The sequence below is a fragment of the Pseudoliparis swirei genome, chromosome 17, assembly GCF_029220125.1.
Source record: "Pseudoliparis swirei isolate HS2019 ecotype Mariana Trench chromosome 17, NWPU_hadal_v1, whole genome shotgun sequence".
Lineage (NCBI taxonomy): Eukaryota > Metazoa > Chordata > Actinopteri > Perciformes > Liparidae > Pseudoliparis > Pseudoliparis swirei.
In genome coordinates this window covers 11818114-11833872 of record NC_079404.1, presented here as the reverse complement: position 1 = coordinate 11833872, position 15759 = coordinate 11818114, and the positions used below count along the sequence as shown (strand labels likewise).

The 15759-nt window shown below is 39.8% G+C and overlaps 1 protein-coding gene across 1 annotated transcript; it reads right to left on the bottom strand.

The window, feature by feature from the left end:
* Positions 1 to 5371: 5371 nt before the first annotated feature.
* Positions 5372 to 14388, bottom strand: bmp5 (bone morphogenetic protein 5). Its single transcript, XM_056435949.1, has 7 exons — positions 13497 to 14388; positions 10893 to 11085; positions 7862 to 8010; positions 7353 to 7550; positions 6856 to 6932; positions 6612 to 6722; positions 5372 to 6473 (listed from the first exon to the last, which is right to left on the bottom strand). The coding sequence occupies exons 1-7, from the start codon at positions 13993 to 13995 to the stop codon at positions 6324 to 6326; spliced, it is 1377 nt and encodes a 458-aa protein (XP_056291924.1). The 5' UTR covers positions 13996 to 14388; the 3' UTR covers positions 5372 to 6323.
* Between the last annotated feature and the right edge of the window lie 1371 nt (positions 14389 to 15759).

The following is a 15759-nucleotide window of genomic DNA, read 5'->3' as shown; positions in this document are numbered from 1 at the left end:
TGAAGCTGTTTCCGACTATAGGTAAACTCTGCAGAGGTACACTAGTCTTTGCGTTTGCGTAGATTAGCCAAACAGATACGCCTCGGCAGGAAAAGGGATGTCTCGGTACTCGACTTTAAGCTGCCTCCTGAGAACAATATATTTTACACATGAGGATTTGGAAAACCAAGCACATGATGAATGCCTGACAATATTAGATAAAAATCAAACGGTGGAAATGTCACAACGTGCTTCTGAACTGAGAAGAGTTGCGTTTGAAATAAAGAGGCGATTTTCTTTTTTTGCACTAAGAAAGAAACAGATGTGAATAACCGTACTTTATAAAGTGCAGTTTCGGCGGGGTTTGAAAGAGCTTTAATCTCTCAGATATACTGAAAACAAAGTGGGTGAAAGAAAACAGGATCCAGATTAAATCAATTTTCATCCTCCACCCGTCTTCAATTTCTCCATCATGGGTTTAACTGAACTGTAACAACAAGAGAGTCCTGATGCTGAGCTATAGCCCATGATCATCACCCTGAAAACAATAATCATGATGACAAAGTCTTTCTTCCCAGAGAAGATGGAAGGGTTTGTTGGATGTATAGTTAGAATAATTACACCCAGTCCTATAAAAATAGACCACTTATTGGTGTGTGTTTGAAACTGAATCATGTTAAGACTTTCTGTACAAAGGAGAACAGAATGAATGTTTATAAATAAGTTTGACCCTGGAAGGAAAGGCATCACCACCCTTTCTCATTTCCATATATATTCAACTATATACCAAGAGGAAAAAAATGACCACAAACACTTTTTTTTTAAAACAAAATGTAAAGCCCTGTTAAATATAGCCGCCTACCTTACAGTTTCTTCAGGAAGGCTGGCCGCTCTGAGCCAACTTTCCACAGTTCTCCTTGGAGACAGCATGTGTGTTAAAGATTATCCTCACAGTAATCACACCACAGAGCGTCCTGTGGCTTTCAGTCACAAAAGCCACTGACCTGTGCGTTGTGTCCACATATGATCAAGACTGTTGAGCATCGATGGATGAAATGCAATATGCCTGACTCTGTACATGTAGCCGAGGCATCCGCCTGTTGAGAATTATGGATATTATATATAACAAGAAGTGGGAGCAGAAAAAACTTCTCACCAGTTAATAATCAGTTGGCTGTAATATAACCATGTCATTCATTCATTTGGCTATACAGGCTTCACTTTTTTCTTCAGCACGCTCTAGTTAACCCCACTTTGTCACAGAGACATTCAAGCGGATGTTTCTAAGGAGCCAGATATTTATTGGGCAGATTTTTATATTGTACCGCAGAGGGCTTCATGCCTGGATTACTGCCCCGACTGGACCATAAAGTATACAGATTTCCTTCAGTTAATCACAATCCTTGGTGGGAGAAATTGAATTTCACAGCAGAATTTACAACAGACAGAATGCACATGCACTGGGTTATGTGTTGGCTGTTGACATCTCTATTTGCTCTCTAAATTGGTCCGGTAACATGTTTAGTTCATATTCTTATGGTGGTGCAAGACGATAACAGGAAAGTTGAACTTGGTAAAGTCACAAGCATCTTTGTCGAAGGCCGAGGATCATTGTTTTATTACGAGTCAATAGTTTCAATACAGATACCAACAACTTGTTTTCAGACCTCATTTTAGATATTGCCAAATATTGCATTGAAGAATGGAAATGCATCATGTTAGACGTTGTTTTATTACCTGGCAAGAGCTATTGAATCAAGCAGTTTATTGAACTAATTAAAAGAGTTGTCATTGTCTTTCTGAAATCAGCTGGAGATGTTACTAAGACATAGTGCTCAGCCAACTATAACCTCCAAGCTACAGTATGAATACCAGATATCTTGAAGTGTCTCATGATTGATTAACACACAGTCAGTGCCTTTAATTGAAATACTTTTTTCAAGTGCTTTCACTGATCACTGTTGAAAACAACAGAGCAGCAGGTTTTTATAGAAACGGTTTAACTTTTATCGAGAGAATTGTGCTTGTTTGTGTCGTGCATTTGTTCTTTATTATTTTCTTAGTTCATAATTGTGTCCAGATAGGCTGAGGTTCTACTGATGTACCCTGTTCGGCAGCCTTTTAAACATGGGTTTTGTATGCTTGGTGATACAGTAAATCAGCATGATTAGTCCAGGATAGAGACATCCTTGGCCACAGAAACAGGTTCATATCCTGCACATCTGCTTTGGTTTGTATTTTTCCTTTAAACCATTTTTTTTCATTTGATGTGATCTTTGACATAACCGACGATAGATGGGTGACAGGAGGACATAACTAAGCTGCACAAAAAGAAGAGCACAGACATTGTTAGCATATAATGTCAGAAGATTTTATTTCTACTGAGTCCCAAATTAATCTTTAAACACACATGCTACTCCATTCTCATGGAAAATATATGTAATAAATGCTGCAAGCAATAGAAAAACAAGTCCAACTTAGACTCACTTTAAGAGCAACTGTGTATAAATATGTTTTATAGAGTTGTGTAATGTAAACAGATGGTTTGAATTCATGATGGTGTATTTATAAAATCACCTCAGCACAGCACTGCACAACGATATTTAATGATGAAACTAAGACGTATTACATGTGTGAAATACAACCAAATGATACAATATTTTAAATTATAGAAATGATTTAAATGCCCAGGTGCCAGGTACCTGTAGTGCTAAGAGAAAGTGAGAGTTGACTTCTCAAACAGGCCGTTGTAATGCCGAGAGCCCCAAACCCTCTCTTCTCTGGCTCGGGAAGCTAATGTGCATATGTGAATAATAAGCAATCATCACGGTGTGTGTGCGTTGCCTTTTGTCGGGACACATTCCTCGCTGCAGCCTTGTCATACCGAACAGCGTGTAAAAATGCGACCCATATGGTCTCCCTCTCCAAGAGTCACTGATTGAGCTGTATGGAAGTCATAGCCCACCCACTGAATACAAATAAGGAGAACCATATGTGGGGGATGAATTTGGTAAACTGCACAACATTTTTATTAGCTACAATTTCACTTCCCTTGTGCACGGACTAAAAGGTGACACTTTCAAAATAAACGTTGAGCCTCAGAAAGAAAAATTCCTCTAAGGGTATACATCTGTGAAACATAGAATGACTAAACCAAATGAACAATAACTGTTATGTTTTGTACTTGTATTAGATTTATTAAAATGCGATTTAAAAAATAAGCATCATGTCAATCATCTTACAAGCTTTAAAGACGACTGTGCCTCTAATTGAGCAAATTAATGACAGTCGACTCGCTAAGATAACATTTAACTAAAAGTGTGCCTTGACAGCAACCGGCGTTAACACTGTGAGCAAATGTTTAGTTTCACAGTTTAGGAATATGTTTATGTTAAATCTTCCATGGACTACCGACATTTGATTTTTATTCAATTACAGTTTTACAGTTTTTATTTTTGGTTGCCTAAACATAATAAGTAAAACATACTTTTTCCTTTCAATATAAAAAAAAAAAATTCATTGCATGCTTTGCATTCATTTACGTAGAACAGGAAACTTGGAATTATCTTCAGTTACTTATTTAACAACTAGATTGAAGGCATCCTTCTTCTAAAAGTGGACTTGAATCATTATTGGATAAAGAAAACAGACGACAACATATCTCTTGTGATGTGGTCTGCGAGGACATCTCTGAGAAGCCTGCAGCACGAACTCCACTGTCGGTGGTCTGACAAGATGGGCGGCTTGTTACTTCAGCCTTTTGTTTTGTCGTATGTGTCAACATATTTCCTGCTTGTGATGGTTTGGATTAGATTTTTTTTTAAAGGACCGAAATCATCAAGCATTGGCCTCGGCCTGCTAAGAGCTTCAGCATGAACTCTCCTCACTGAATATCCCACATTTTCCGCACAAAAGAACATGTTCTTCACAGCCCACATGTGGACGTGTCTGTTTTCTTAATCAGCCAATGAGAATAAACACGTTTGTGGTGGAATATCAGCACTGGAAACACATCCTGATATTATGTGTTTATGTAAAGCCGACAGTATGTTTTGACATGTACTATAAGCCCAAGGGCATGATTAATGAATAATTCACAATAATCCTTTCACATAAACTGTGATGGGTTGTGACCTTTTTCCAGCATGTTTCAGAAATGGAAGTGCTGATCTAATGAATGTCAAGGCACTTTTGACACACTGGAGCCTGTTTTTTGACCACGTGGGTCCCGAAGGAGAAGGGGCCACTATATTTATCTGCCCTAAGTATGGCAATTGTTACCCTTTCCTTTCATGTGGTCGGGCGGTCGCTCTCGAGAGGGCTGTGTAGTTTTCGAGAACTTAAATAGGAGCTTATTCATAGTGGCTCCTGCGTAACAGAAAAGGAAGAAATATAGCTATATTGGAAAGAATCCATAATGTTAAACAGTAGACGGGATTGTGAAGTGCTAGGAGTGATCATGCCAGGCAACAGGCCGCAGGAATGCAAATCACCCCTCAAGCCAGGAGTTAAGTTAGCAGGTGGCCTCTTCTATTCACTGAATGTCAACACTCCTTTTAGATGGAGCCCACATAACATCTGGGCAGGCCAGCCACTGCTTTTAATTAAGTGAAATACAGTCACTCAATGTTCTGCCATGTCAGAGAAAAAAAAATGTTTTAGAAGTGGGAGGGAGAAAAAGTGCAACAGTACATATCCTGTGTTCAGTTAAGGTCAACACAGTTGTGTAAATAATTATTAATCCTTAACCTAATCCATTGATTTCCAAGACCATTGAAAGTCCTTGTGTAACCAGAGGGCTTCTCTGGAAATAACTCGTTTGCTCGCACATTTTGGGAAACTCTGCTTATCCTGAATGAGGGAGTGCAGCAACACTCATTTTAGTTTATGGTCACCCCTTTGTTACCATGGTGAATCTTAGCTCTGAGGAGATGGCACCATCCATAATATGATACAGAATGCAGGCCATACAAATTACACAACTCATGTGATGGATGGTATATTTACCTATAATCAGGAAAGGATTATTTATAAAATGATATTCCTCCCTCTGCTTGCAGCCTCATGATAAGCACCCTTTTTGGTCTGTCTAGGTCTCAGCACTGCATCAGCAGCAAAGCCATTCCTCAAGAGCATGTCAACAGGCCTCGGGGGTGGACCCCTAGTTTATATCATTCTTGTCAAACATTTTTAAATCTGAGACGGTAGTCTGGCACCAGTGTGTAAAACATCCGCACGACTCCAAACAGAACTGCAAAAAGACAACTTGAATTTCAAAAGGCTGGAGGACTTGCAGCTGGAGCCCCAAGATTAAATGCATAACTGCAGATAGTTGCGGGTGATGTATGGAGCAAGAAAAGCTGTGAGGTCAAGTAAAGGCAAAGCAAAAGAGGAGAGTTTTCAAGTGGTACATTTATTAAAATACACAGCACTCTACAGGAAGATATACTTTCCCCAAACATAAGATAGAATTAGAGTGGCGCAAATACATTTGCAGCCTGCCCACAGAAGAATGAGAAGAAACAGTGTTTATAAAAGATATTAACATAACCATTGTTTTAAAAAATGACAAATTGCAAAGCATTCATAAGTGAACCACTCAACAATATGAGTGTTTCATTCCAGACTGACATAATCTCCGTCTGTGAACACTCTTTTATAAAAAACAAAAAAATCTGGCTTGGAAAAGGCGAAACAGTATCAGTGCTGAAAGACAGTGGTGGCTTGAAAATAGCTCTGGGCAGTTTGGTTCACATTAGAGATCACTCTCTCATCATCCAATTTGATTTACAATATTTCCAACAGCCTGTTGAAGTTGTGATGTGAGTGCTAATTGCATCATCTTTTGGCTCTGTTGTTTATTTATTTCACTTGTAATGCTACATTATTCTGTCATAATAATAGTGGATCCATAATAAAACTAAGACTAATTTAACATTGACATTTTACATGACTCCATGTATAATTTTAGCTCAGTGGGTATTGACAGCACAAACTTATTGTAAAAAGAGAAAAGGAAGCAGAAGGGGAGGCGACCTTTTACATTATGATGACTCCAGTGAATAGTTAACTCATGAAAGTTATCATAAAGATGTAGCTAAGAGGGAGTATATGCCAATGGACACAAAAGGTAACTGAGAACTGACGTATAGTAAAATCAACATTTTGTCCTAATCATTTAAATATCACAATATTCAGTGCTATTTTAGAAAAAAAGAAAATAAATTAGGTAATACAACTTTATATACATAATACTGTACATCACATCACACCTGCAATAGATGTGTTTTCCAGCGATTCCCATACCAGATCACATAAATATAAAATGAAAGTTAGCTAGGTCACTAATGGCAACCACAAGACCTAACTACCATATTTCTGTATTTCTTGAGGATGACGTTTGAGCTGTCATCAAAGTAAAGCACTGATATTGCGTTGAGCTTGGTCGGGGCGCAGCATGGCTTTGGCACGTTGTCAGGAAACATTAAATGGACCTATAAATGAGAGCATGAAGTAGGTTAAAACAAGGCAGTGAGTTACAAATGAATTATAACTGCTGAGAACATTATGGGAGCTTATAACGGGACTTTTATTGCTTTCTGCATATCGAATGTACTCTAAAGAATACTTACCAGCGTTTGCACAATTGCATGATTTGTTGCATTCATGTGTGCGTTGAGTGGGAAAGAGCATTCCCCATCACAGTAAAAGGCAGCGTAGCCCTCAGGGGCGATGATCCAATCCTTGACAAAAAAGAACAAGCTTTCTTTATTGAGGACACTTTATAATCTCAATCAAAAGACATTGCTCATTGTGTTACTGTCATTTGTTCTTGTCAAATTCATGTTTTGTGATGTGAAATACTTTTTGTCTTACCTGCCAGCCCAAATCTCGAAAACTGACGTAAAGTTCATGCTTCTTGCAGGCTTGCTTCTGTTCACTTGTGTTGTAATCTGATAAAAGGAATACAAAGAAAAGGATAATAATAATGAACACAAAGTAAATTGGTCTATGTCTTACAACAGTGGCATTGAACAAATGCACTGGGATATATGCTGTCCATAAATACAGACTTTTGGAAGTACACAATATCATCCCACAGTTGGGCTACATTCTTGTGATACATTTGAAATAAAATATGAGTTTTCTTTCCCTCATCAGTGTGCAGTCTGGCCAGTAAATGTAAAGATGTCTTGCTGCAGGAAATTAAGTCGGCCAGTCTGACAAATAGATCGACAGTCTGATATAAAGTGGGCCAAGTCAAGGCCAAAGGACGTCATTGCAATCTAATCAAGTGATCAGATGTGTGTAGGATAAAAGACGTACTCGTGAACTATCGTAGGATCTTAACAACATCGTAAAAGTGCACATACCTCCAGTTTTTGGTGTCCTAGATGCTTCTTGTTGATTAGTGGATTTATTGCGATTGTGGTTCTTTTTTTTACCGCCAGCAGCTCTGACAGAGCGAAGCAACACCCCACTGGCCTTGAAGAAAGCAACCAGGAAAGGCTGTTTGGACTGGGGCCCGTTCCTCCCAATGATTCCAGCAGATTTGATGTTGATACTTCGACCTTTAACAAACAGAAGGTAAACATAAAGTTCAATACAAAACTAAAGGAAATGGGATTGTGCATCATGTTTATGACTGCGTTCAAGGTTAGCCTTGTGTCTTGGAAAACATTTGGTCAAGCCATTGATCTGTTTTGTGCTATTTATTCGTGGTAAATATAAAATAATCCACATATTGTCAAATATACAAATCCTGTTTTTTCGAAGGTCAATGTAGACTTACCTTTGAACTTTCTGAACTCACTGACCTTCTCTATATCCCAAAAGTTACAAGTAAATAGATACGAAGAAAGAAAAACTGAACTTCACTTGCCATCTGCAGTCTCCACACAGAGCTGCAGCCCTAAGTTCTGCTGTGGGTTCATCACCCAGTGGTTACTGGTGGTCGTAATGTCGAACACTAACCAGCCTCCATCGGATGCCTGGACCTTTTTGGAGTCGAGCAAGAACGTCTCTGCATCGCTGAAGAGAAGAGAAAACAACGAGACGGACATCTGTGTTAAATAAGCCGCAGTTAAAGGGATCAAACAACCAATACACACATGCAAGCTGCAACTGCTGTGTACAACAAAAAACAACACACTTCATTGAAAATGTATTTAATTTTCAGTCTGTGGAGATGTTTTAATTTCAAGATTGTTACACTTATATTTCGGAGAGGTTCCAGTCAAATAGACGTGGCCACTTTACCGCTGCTTTTTAAACAAATGATAAAAACCTCAGTGCTGCTACAGTCTAGAACAAATAAAAACCTAAGCGCCTTAATGTTGCATCGCTTTAATGGCACACAAAAAGGAAATCATATGACCATCCTGTTGGGGGCACATAAAACTGGGTCTAAGTCAAGAGGTTGTTGTTATCAGGTAGAGCGGGCCAACTAAATGAGGTATCACTGACTGATGACGAATGGATGCTCCAGCCCAAACTCTGAAGCAGAGGCCAAACATCGGAGTGGTTTTTATTACAGTTTTATTGTAGTTTTCTTCATCGTTTTGAAACCAACACTCTTCTTCTAAAAACGCATTCATTATTGAAACATTGTGACTTGGTGCGTAAGAGTCATTTGGTGCTGTTTCTGTGCCTTTTGTACTGAGCTCAAAGGAATGCAGTGTATTGTTGAAGATGCAGTGGCTTGTAATACACTGCAGGGTTGTGTGGTTTAAAGTCTGCCAACATGTCAGCAATTTGACCGGGCAAAATATTTCAGGAGTTATGAATTATGTATATCTGCCCTTATGTATTTTTAACACAAGGCATCATTCAACCCAAAGTTAAAAAAGCCCCGCTTAGTAATTTGCATTGGATTCCTTTCAAGTGGCAGATCGGATAAGGCAGCGGCTGTTTAGTTTTTGTGGTTACATGGAGCTTTTCAAAGAATAGTTCAAGAATTATCCATATGTTTATTACAGGTGTAATAAAACTCAAACCTCATGTTGAATTCCACATCAGGTCAGTCGTTATGATTGACATATGGGTGAACTTCCTCTTTGAAACGTACAGTATTAAGCTCATATCCTGTGATAATTTAGTTTGTGTAGTTAAGAATTCACAATTCCCAGAGCCATATTCAAGAGGAAAATGCTTATCCTGCCCCTGCATCTGTGCTTACTGGATGTACTGTTCTACGTAAATGGATACTCTTTTTTTTCCCGACAAGTTGGTCTCCTGCAAATTATGTTCATCTGCCACTTTTCTCCATTAGCAATTTATGTTTAGTTAGCAAAGTTCAGTTGCAGTGCGGAACGTAGTGTGACGTTGAGATAGTGGAGTGAGAGGAGGTCAGGGTGGTGCAGAGTTGTCTGACTTTAAAGGTACCCTGTTGAGTTTTTGACCACTAGTATTGTAGATATATGAAGCAATATGCTCCTTTTAGAGGTCCTCGTTTTGCTCTGTCCATGTGCTCTAGGACGCTGGTTTCACTGGTCGACAGTGGCAATAAAGTACCAAAACATTTAGCAAAGAGCCAACCACGACAGTAAAGAAAAGTCTTTTTGCAAGTAACAATGGATCTGAAGCCTTTAAGTTTCACATCAACAAAAACGACCTCTGCAAATGTTTTAAGGGCAAGGAAACACATTCATTCAGACCTCAAAGTCAGTATCTCAAACCTTTACGATTCCCAGACAAAGGGGTATTAATTATATACTTAAACCAACTAACTAACGGCTAACTTAACCACACTTACGTCACTGTAAAAGTGGAATTTGTAGATATATTTCTCTAACCAACTTAAACCCATTAGCTGTGGTACATTTGTGTTGAAAGAAAAAAAGAAGCGTACAAACTAATTGTGCTCATATTATATTATTTCTTTGAGGTTTTCTAAGATGAGGAATAACTTGAGCAAAGTGGTTGTTTTAAAATGAAAAATCCAATATTGTCTCTTGCACTGGGAAATAGTTGTTCTTCTTGGTGAACACTAACTCAAACATACGATTCCCCATTAAAGCGCTTGTGAAAACTTAGACTGAGCACTCTTTCGCTTTAAGATGGCAGAGTCCATTGACTTGGACCTTTTCAAAGCCCAGGAGGCCCATATCTCCCCTTCAATCACCCACACACATTTTTGGCAAGCAAATGTGGGCCCACTTTTAAGTACACCCTTGTGTATTCAGCTATGTCATGGCTTAAACTTCCGGAATATTGTTAAGACAGGCAGGTGGTGGGCATAACAGTGACCACAGTAGCACCCGCGGGAGCCCCTTCCCCCCTATTGTGGGCCCTCATGGTTTCAACTGGGACCCGGCCAGCTTGGCAGGCAACACAAGACAAGTGATAACTGATGGACCTTCCAAGCTTCGTAAGTGGCCAACTTGCTAATGGACTTCTCTTTATCCGAGAACTATATTTGTAAGGCAGACATGGTGCGAATGAAGGAGAACAGAGTTGGAGATAAAAGGGCGTTCTGAGCGACTGGAAGGGTTGAACTGTGCGAGACACGAGCTGTTTGCCTTTTAACTGTGAAATAAGATAACTGCATGGGGTGGAACTACTCTTTGGGTCCCTTTAGAGTGCTGCTGGACAGAAATGTCAGATTAGAAAGCAGCATTTTAATGTTTTACCTGGTAGAGGTAGAGATAATTTAACTTCTTTTTATATTGTCGGCAGTTTCTTCTGTAATTATGCATCGCATTTTGTAAGCTGGTTTTGCAAGTAAAATATCAAAAACTTCTATTAACAATACAAAACCTGTCTTGGAAATGTTTGTAGTTTAACAGAAAAGGGAAATATGCAAAAAGCAAGTACACCACAATAGTGTCCTTAAGTACAGAACTTGAGCAAATCTACTTAGTTACTATCCACCACTGCTTTTAATGTTTGGTTTTGAGTGATCAGGTACTTACTTGTTTTGATATTCCTTGATGACTTGATATATGGTGACCTTCAGAGTAACATTGTCATAGCGGGCATGACTGCGGTCCTTATAGATCCGAAACTCTGCAGCAGTCACCGTCTCTCCTTCCGGGATCTGAGTCAGATCAAAACGGAATTCCTTGTAGTGTCTTCGTTGGTGCGAAAAATCTTTATCTTTCTCCACTGGGAAATAAAATAGTTTGTGATGAGTTTCATTTTTAATAGCAGCAAAGCTCACACGAATAAAAAAATATGACTTCAACTCCTGAACCGCTGCATGCGTTGCTCTAAAGAGAAATGATGCCAGCTTTAATTTACAGAAACAGAGTAATTTATCACATCTTCTTCCACATTCCAGGTCCAATCCAAACATTTTGACTACCAACAAAAGCACTTTCCAGTTCATTAAATCAGTCAACTGAATACAGGTAGCAGTTCCCAGACAGGCCCTCTACTGTGTGCCGAACTGCATTCTCTGGCCGTGATGAATGGGCTGTCAGTTAAGAAAAACAGGCTGATTTCAATTAAAGACACTTTCGTCTGCTCCTCATGTGAGAGGAAAGACAGGATTCTTCAATGTCGTGTCAGCGTCTCCTCTGACCTCATTTCTGACCTCACACTGACCTCCTGTAGGTTGCATACAATGTGCTCGGAGTGTTTATTGACCCGTAGACCGTAAAACAAAGTATTTCTAATATAATGAGTAACATAAGATGTTATTTTGCTCTTTGAAATAAAAAAATAAAACGTCATTATTTTATATTTTGTAGCATGGAAATAAATGTGCAGCTGGACATTTTCAAGAGGCTGTATCTATTTTTTAAATATTTGTATATATAATAAAGCCCCTCAATGCAATGACTTTAAGAATCAAAGAGTCTCAGTGTATCAACAATATCAATATGCTGACAAAAGATTCTTTGATGTTACTAACTTTCTCCCCCCCCCTGCCTGTAGCAGAATTGTGACATGTGGCTGAGGTCAGTGGATTTTCTGACACCCGTAGTGATACCATGCAGTGCATTTCCCTGATATTTTATCGAGAGAGGATGCCTGTGGTTACTTAGCACAAACAGGTCAGAGGTCAAGTCTGACTTTTACCCACTGAGCGTGTTCCATTAGATTAGCCACAGGCACTAATCTGAAGCAGAGTTGCCACTGAAGGCATTTAAGTTTAAAATTCAGAGTGAATAATAATGACTTCAATCTTTGGTAAAGTCGAGCCGTGAGCGTTCTCGGTGTGTTTCATCTTCACTGCTCTTACATACGAGCTCATGTGTGTGGACTGTATGGATTTCAATAGCTGACTTCTTATTTACACTGACAGTTCAAATAGTTCCTGTAAGCATATTAAAACTCCATGAAATGCCACATAGACGTTTCTAAAACAGTTGAGGTCAGTAGCTATATTTGAGTGTACTGTAATAAAGACAGAGGGCCATTGAACACTTCACTGACAGTCCCCAGAACGAGAGCAGAGCGTTCATGGCTGACAGTGTACATGCCCTGTATAGTGGTAAGTGGAAACAGATGGCTCAGGCCAAGGTGAGGGATTATACTTTCAAGCAACTCTACACAAATTCACTTTTGCATGTTTTGCGCTATAATAAAGTAAATTAAATTATTAACACTACAATACCAATTACATATATCATCAGAATTTTTTTTAATGGTACATTTTATAATCGTTTATTTAGTTTTCTGCATGTATTTCATGTATTTAATTTGGAATAAATGTTCATGTTCATTAAAGAACAATACATGTTACACATAACACATATATGACTAGACTAATGCTTTATCTTAGTGACAGTAACTTATGAAATAAAAGCATTGGTCAATATCACTCCCCTTTTAACAACAGGAAATAATTTAGACCAATTTTCTCAAGGTCAGACAGTCATCTGATAAGGTGCTCTGAACTGCTGGGTCAAGGGTCGCTGCTACTGAACAAACACAATCATTATACAGATCAGCTGCTGTTTAATAGAAAGCAGCACACATTGGCAAAAGGTCAAAATGTTGGGTCTAATTCAGTTAAATACAACATATTAAACGGTAGACTTAAGCAATTGAACTGATGACTCAATGTACATCTTTTCATTTTGATAGAGATACAAAAAGCCTCATTGATATCAGTGAGAGGAACTATACAATTTAAAGATGTATATAACGTTATTTGAAGGACAACAGGTTATTTCAGCAATACAATGTGTCAAAAAACATATGTGTTTTGACATAATGTATTGATATCAAAAGCAATCCGGCCAATAATTATTTTTAAGAATGAATATAGACCGACTCTTTGTCTTCATGCTGCAGTATTTGAGTTCCTTGCCTACAGTGCATTGGACACATGTTGCACTTAATGTCAAACATATTGTGTGTTTCATCACAGATAAAGAGCTTTTAGGTCATTTCCTTATTATAAGCAACCTAGTCATCCCCTTTACATTGGAGGGAATTAAGATGAAGTTGGAGATGGAGTTGTTTAATACTTTGGGGTTTATCGAAACATGGCCTTCATTCTAATTTCGATTAACATCGACCCCATGCCCCCTGGTCCGAAAGTATCCCCCTTTAACGCCACTTACCTAAATTGACAAAACTCATCACCATGTCGGCATCATTGAGAAAGTTGGTGTCTTGCGCTGTGGTGAGCGCGGGCCTGTGGCCCAGCAGAGGGGCCGCTCGGTACGGCTGTGCCACGCGAGAGTACCCGGCATGCTGGGGGCTGTAGTACGCTTTCCTGGAGTGCCCTTGAGCCTTGGCACTGAAGCTCTTCCCGGCGCCCAGCTGCGGCATCCCCTCCTCCTCCTCCTCCACGGTCATGGCGTTGTACAGGTCGAGCATGAACAGCGGCGCGGAGGACGCCTGCTTCCCGGGAGAGAAGGGCCTCGGACGGTGAGGCAAGCCCAGGATGGAGAGGATCTCTCTCTGGATCTCCCTGCGTTCGTGATTGCGCAACCTCCTGTAAATAAAACTGGAGTGCACATGGTTGTCACTTAACCCGCAATGAGCGCAGGACAGAAAGCTCAAGCAGCTCCACGCCAGTCCCAGTACGGCTCGGCTCAGAGGAGTACGCGCTGTCATCTTGACTCACAGTTCACTTTGGCACGTGAAGTTGAACTACATCGCACTCCGTGAGACAAAACAGATAAGTGCTATCTCTGCCAATAAGGAATCATATACTTCCCATATTAGACAGAGGCACCACAACTGTCACGATGGTAACTGAGGAGGCTTCTTTTTCTTTTTCTGTTCAGCCCTTCTCCAAGTGAGGGATCAGCGTGCAGAGAAGTCTCCGCTCGTGTCCAGTGCGCAAACTTCCTCCAGCTGTATTTACTCCTCCAGGGTCCATCCACAGCCTCCGCCGCACCAAGTATTTATGGGGCTCTGACCCCGTCCCTCACCTTACTCCTCTGTGATGCACAAACACGAAGGTACGCCCATCACGCCGAGGGATAACTCGGAGTTTCCAGTGGATGAAAGTTTGTTGAAATGTGTCAGACATGAACATAGGAGAGCTATAGACTCGTGCTCCGACTCGCTTTTTTCTTTTTTTCTGTTCCCCCCTCTCACCCTTGAGAGAGCGCATTGGGGCTAGTTGCCCTGTGAGTCCATCCCACACTCAACTTTTTGTTTTTGCATCCACCTCTAGCGGGAGCAATAAACTTCAGCCCAGTCCCATGATGAATGTGTCGGCACAGGAGTGTAAAACGAGACACTTGAAATCCGAGAGCCCGTCTTAACGAGTGAAAGAATAATGATGGAGGCTTTTAATCACTTCAACTTATTGAAGTCCGCGTGTTTATGGGACAGGCCTCCAGCTGCAGTCACCGCCGACGACAAGGATCCTGTTTTTTTTAATAAAGTGCATGGGCTTATGATCACTGGGATGCTAGAATATAATTGTATTACATGCACTAACAAACAAATGGGCCAAATTGCAATGTGCTGCAATAAAAATGTATCCCATATAGAAATGGATATTAGAAGAGATTAAAAGAAAATACATATTGATAAGAAAATAACCAAGTAAATACTAGGAGCCTCATACTCATTGTATATTATATCCTTGTAATTAAAACAAATATATCCAAAAGAGGAGTATAGAAAAGTAAAGTTGACACAAGGAGGCCAGAAAGTTCCGTCCTCAGAGGAGCATTAAGTAAACCGCATGTTGGAGTTGGATTGCTGGGATGATTAAACACATAAATACTCTGAAATTTCCATGTGATGGGTGGCTGCTGTCCAAAATGAAAGAAGGAAGAACTCTTTCAGGTAGAAAACGCCTCGCTGTGCTGGGATGTTACCACACAGCGCCACCTAGCGTCCAGAGCACTTAAATGGTTATTTATGAAGTTTCACACACATTCTACAGTTGCGCCTGTATTCGTGTTCCCTGGTGCAGTGGTTCTCAACCTTTTTTCAGCCAAGTACACCTTAATGCTTTTCTGGTTTAAAAATGTTTTTTTAATTAGCAGTACTGTGTCTGATTTATGAGCGAATATATTCAGTACACTTATATTTTATTGAATATTTATAAAACAACTATTTTCAAAGGATTTTTTAATTGATGATCATTTGAAATATATATATTTGTAATCTCACGCACGCCCTAGAGCAGTAGCTCTCAACTTTTTTCCGTAATGTACTCCCTGTGAAATATGTTTACAGCCAAGTAGCCCAGCGCCACACACTTCTGGCTGAACAAAATATGTAAAACACAGCGCTGGGCCCTCAGTGTCTGATGAATAGAATATATAAAATTAAGTTCAGGAACTCTGCGATGGACTGGCGGCCTGTCCAGGGTGTCCCCTGCCTTCGCTCCAGTGCCCCCGCGACCCTAATGAG

Coding starts and splice junctions, on each gene's coding strand:
- bmp5 (XM_056435949.1), bottom strand. CDS start 13,995: ATGACAGCGCGTACTCCTCTGAGCCGAGCCGTACTGGGACTGGCGTGG. Junction 8,011..10,892: donor ATCAAGGAATATCAAAACAA/GTAAGTACCTGA, acceptor TCTTCTCTTCAG/CGATGCAGAGACGTTCTTGC. Junction 7,551..7,861: donor CTGTGTGGAGACTGCAGATG/GCAAGTGAAGTT, acceptor TGTTTGTTAAAG/GTCGAAGTATCAACATCAAA.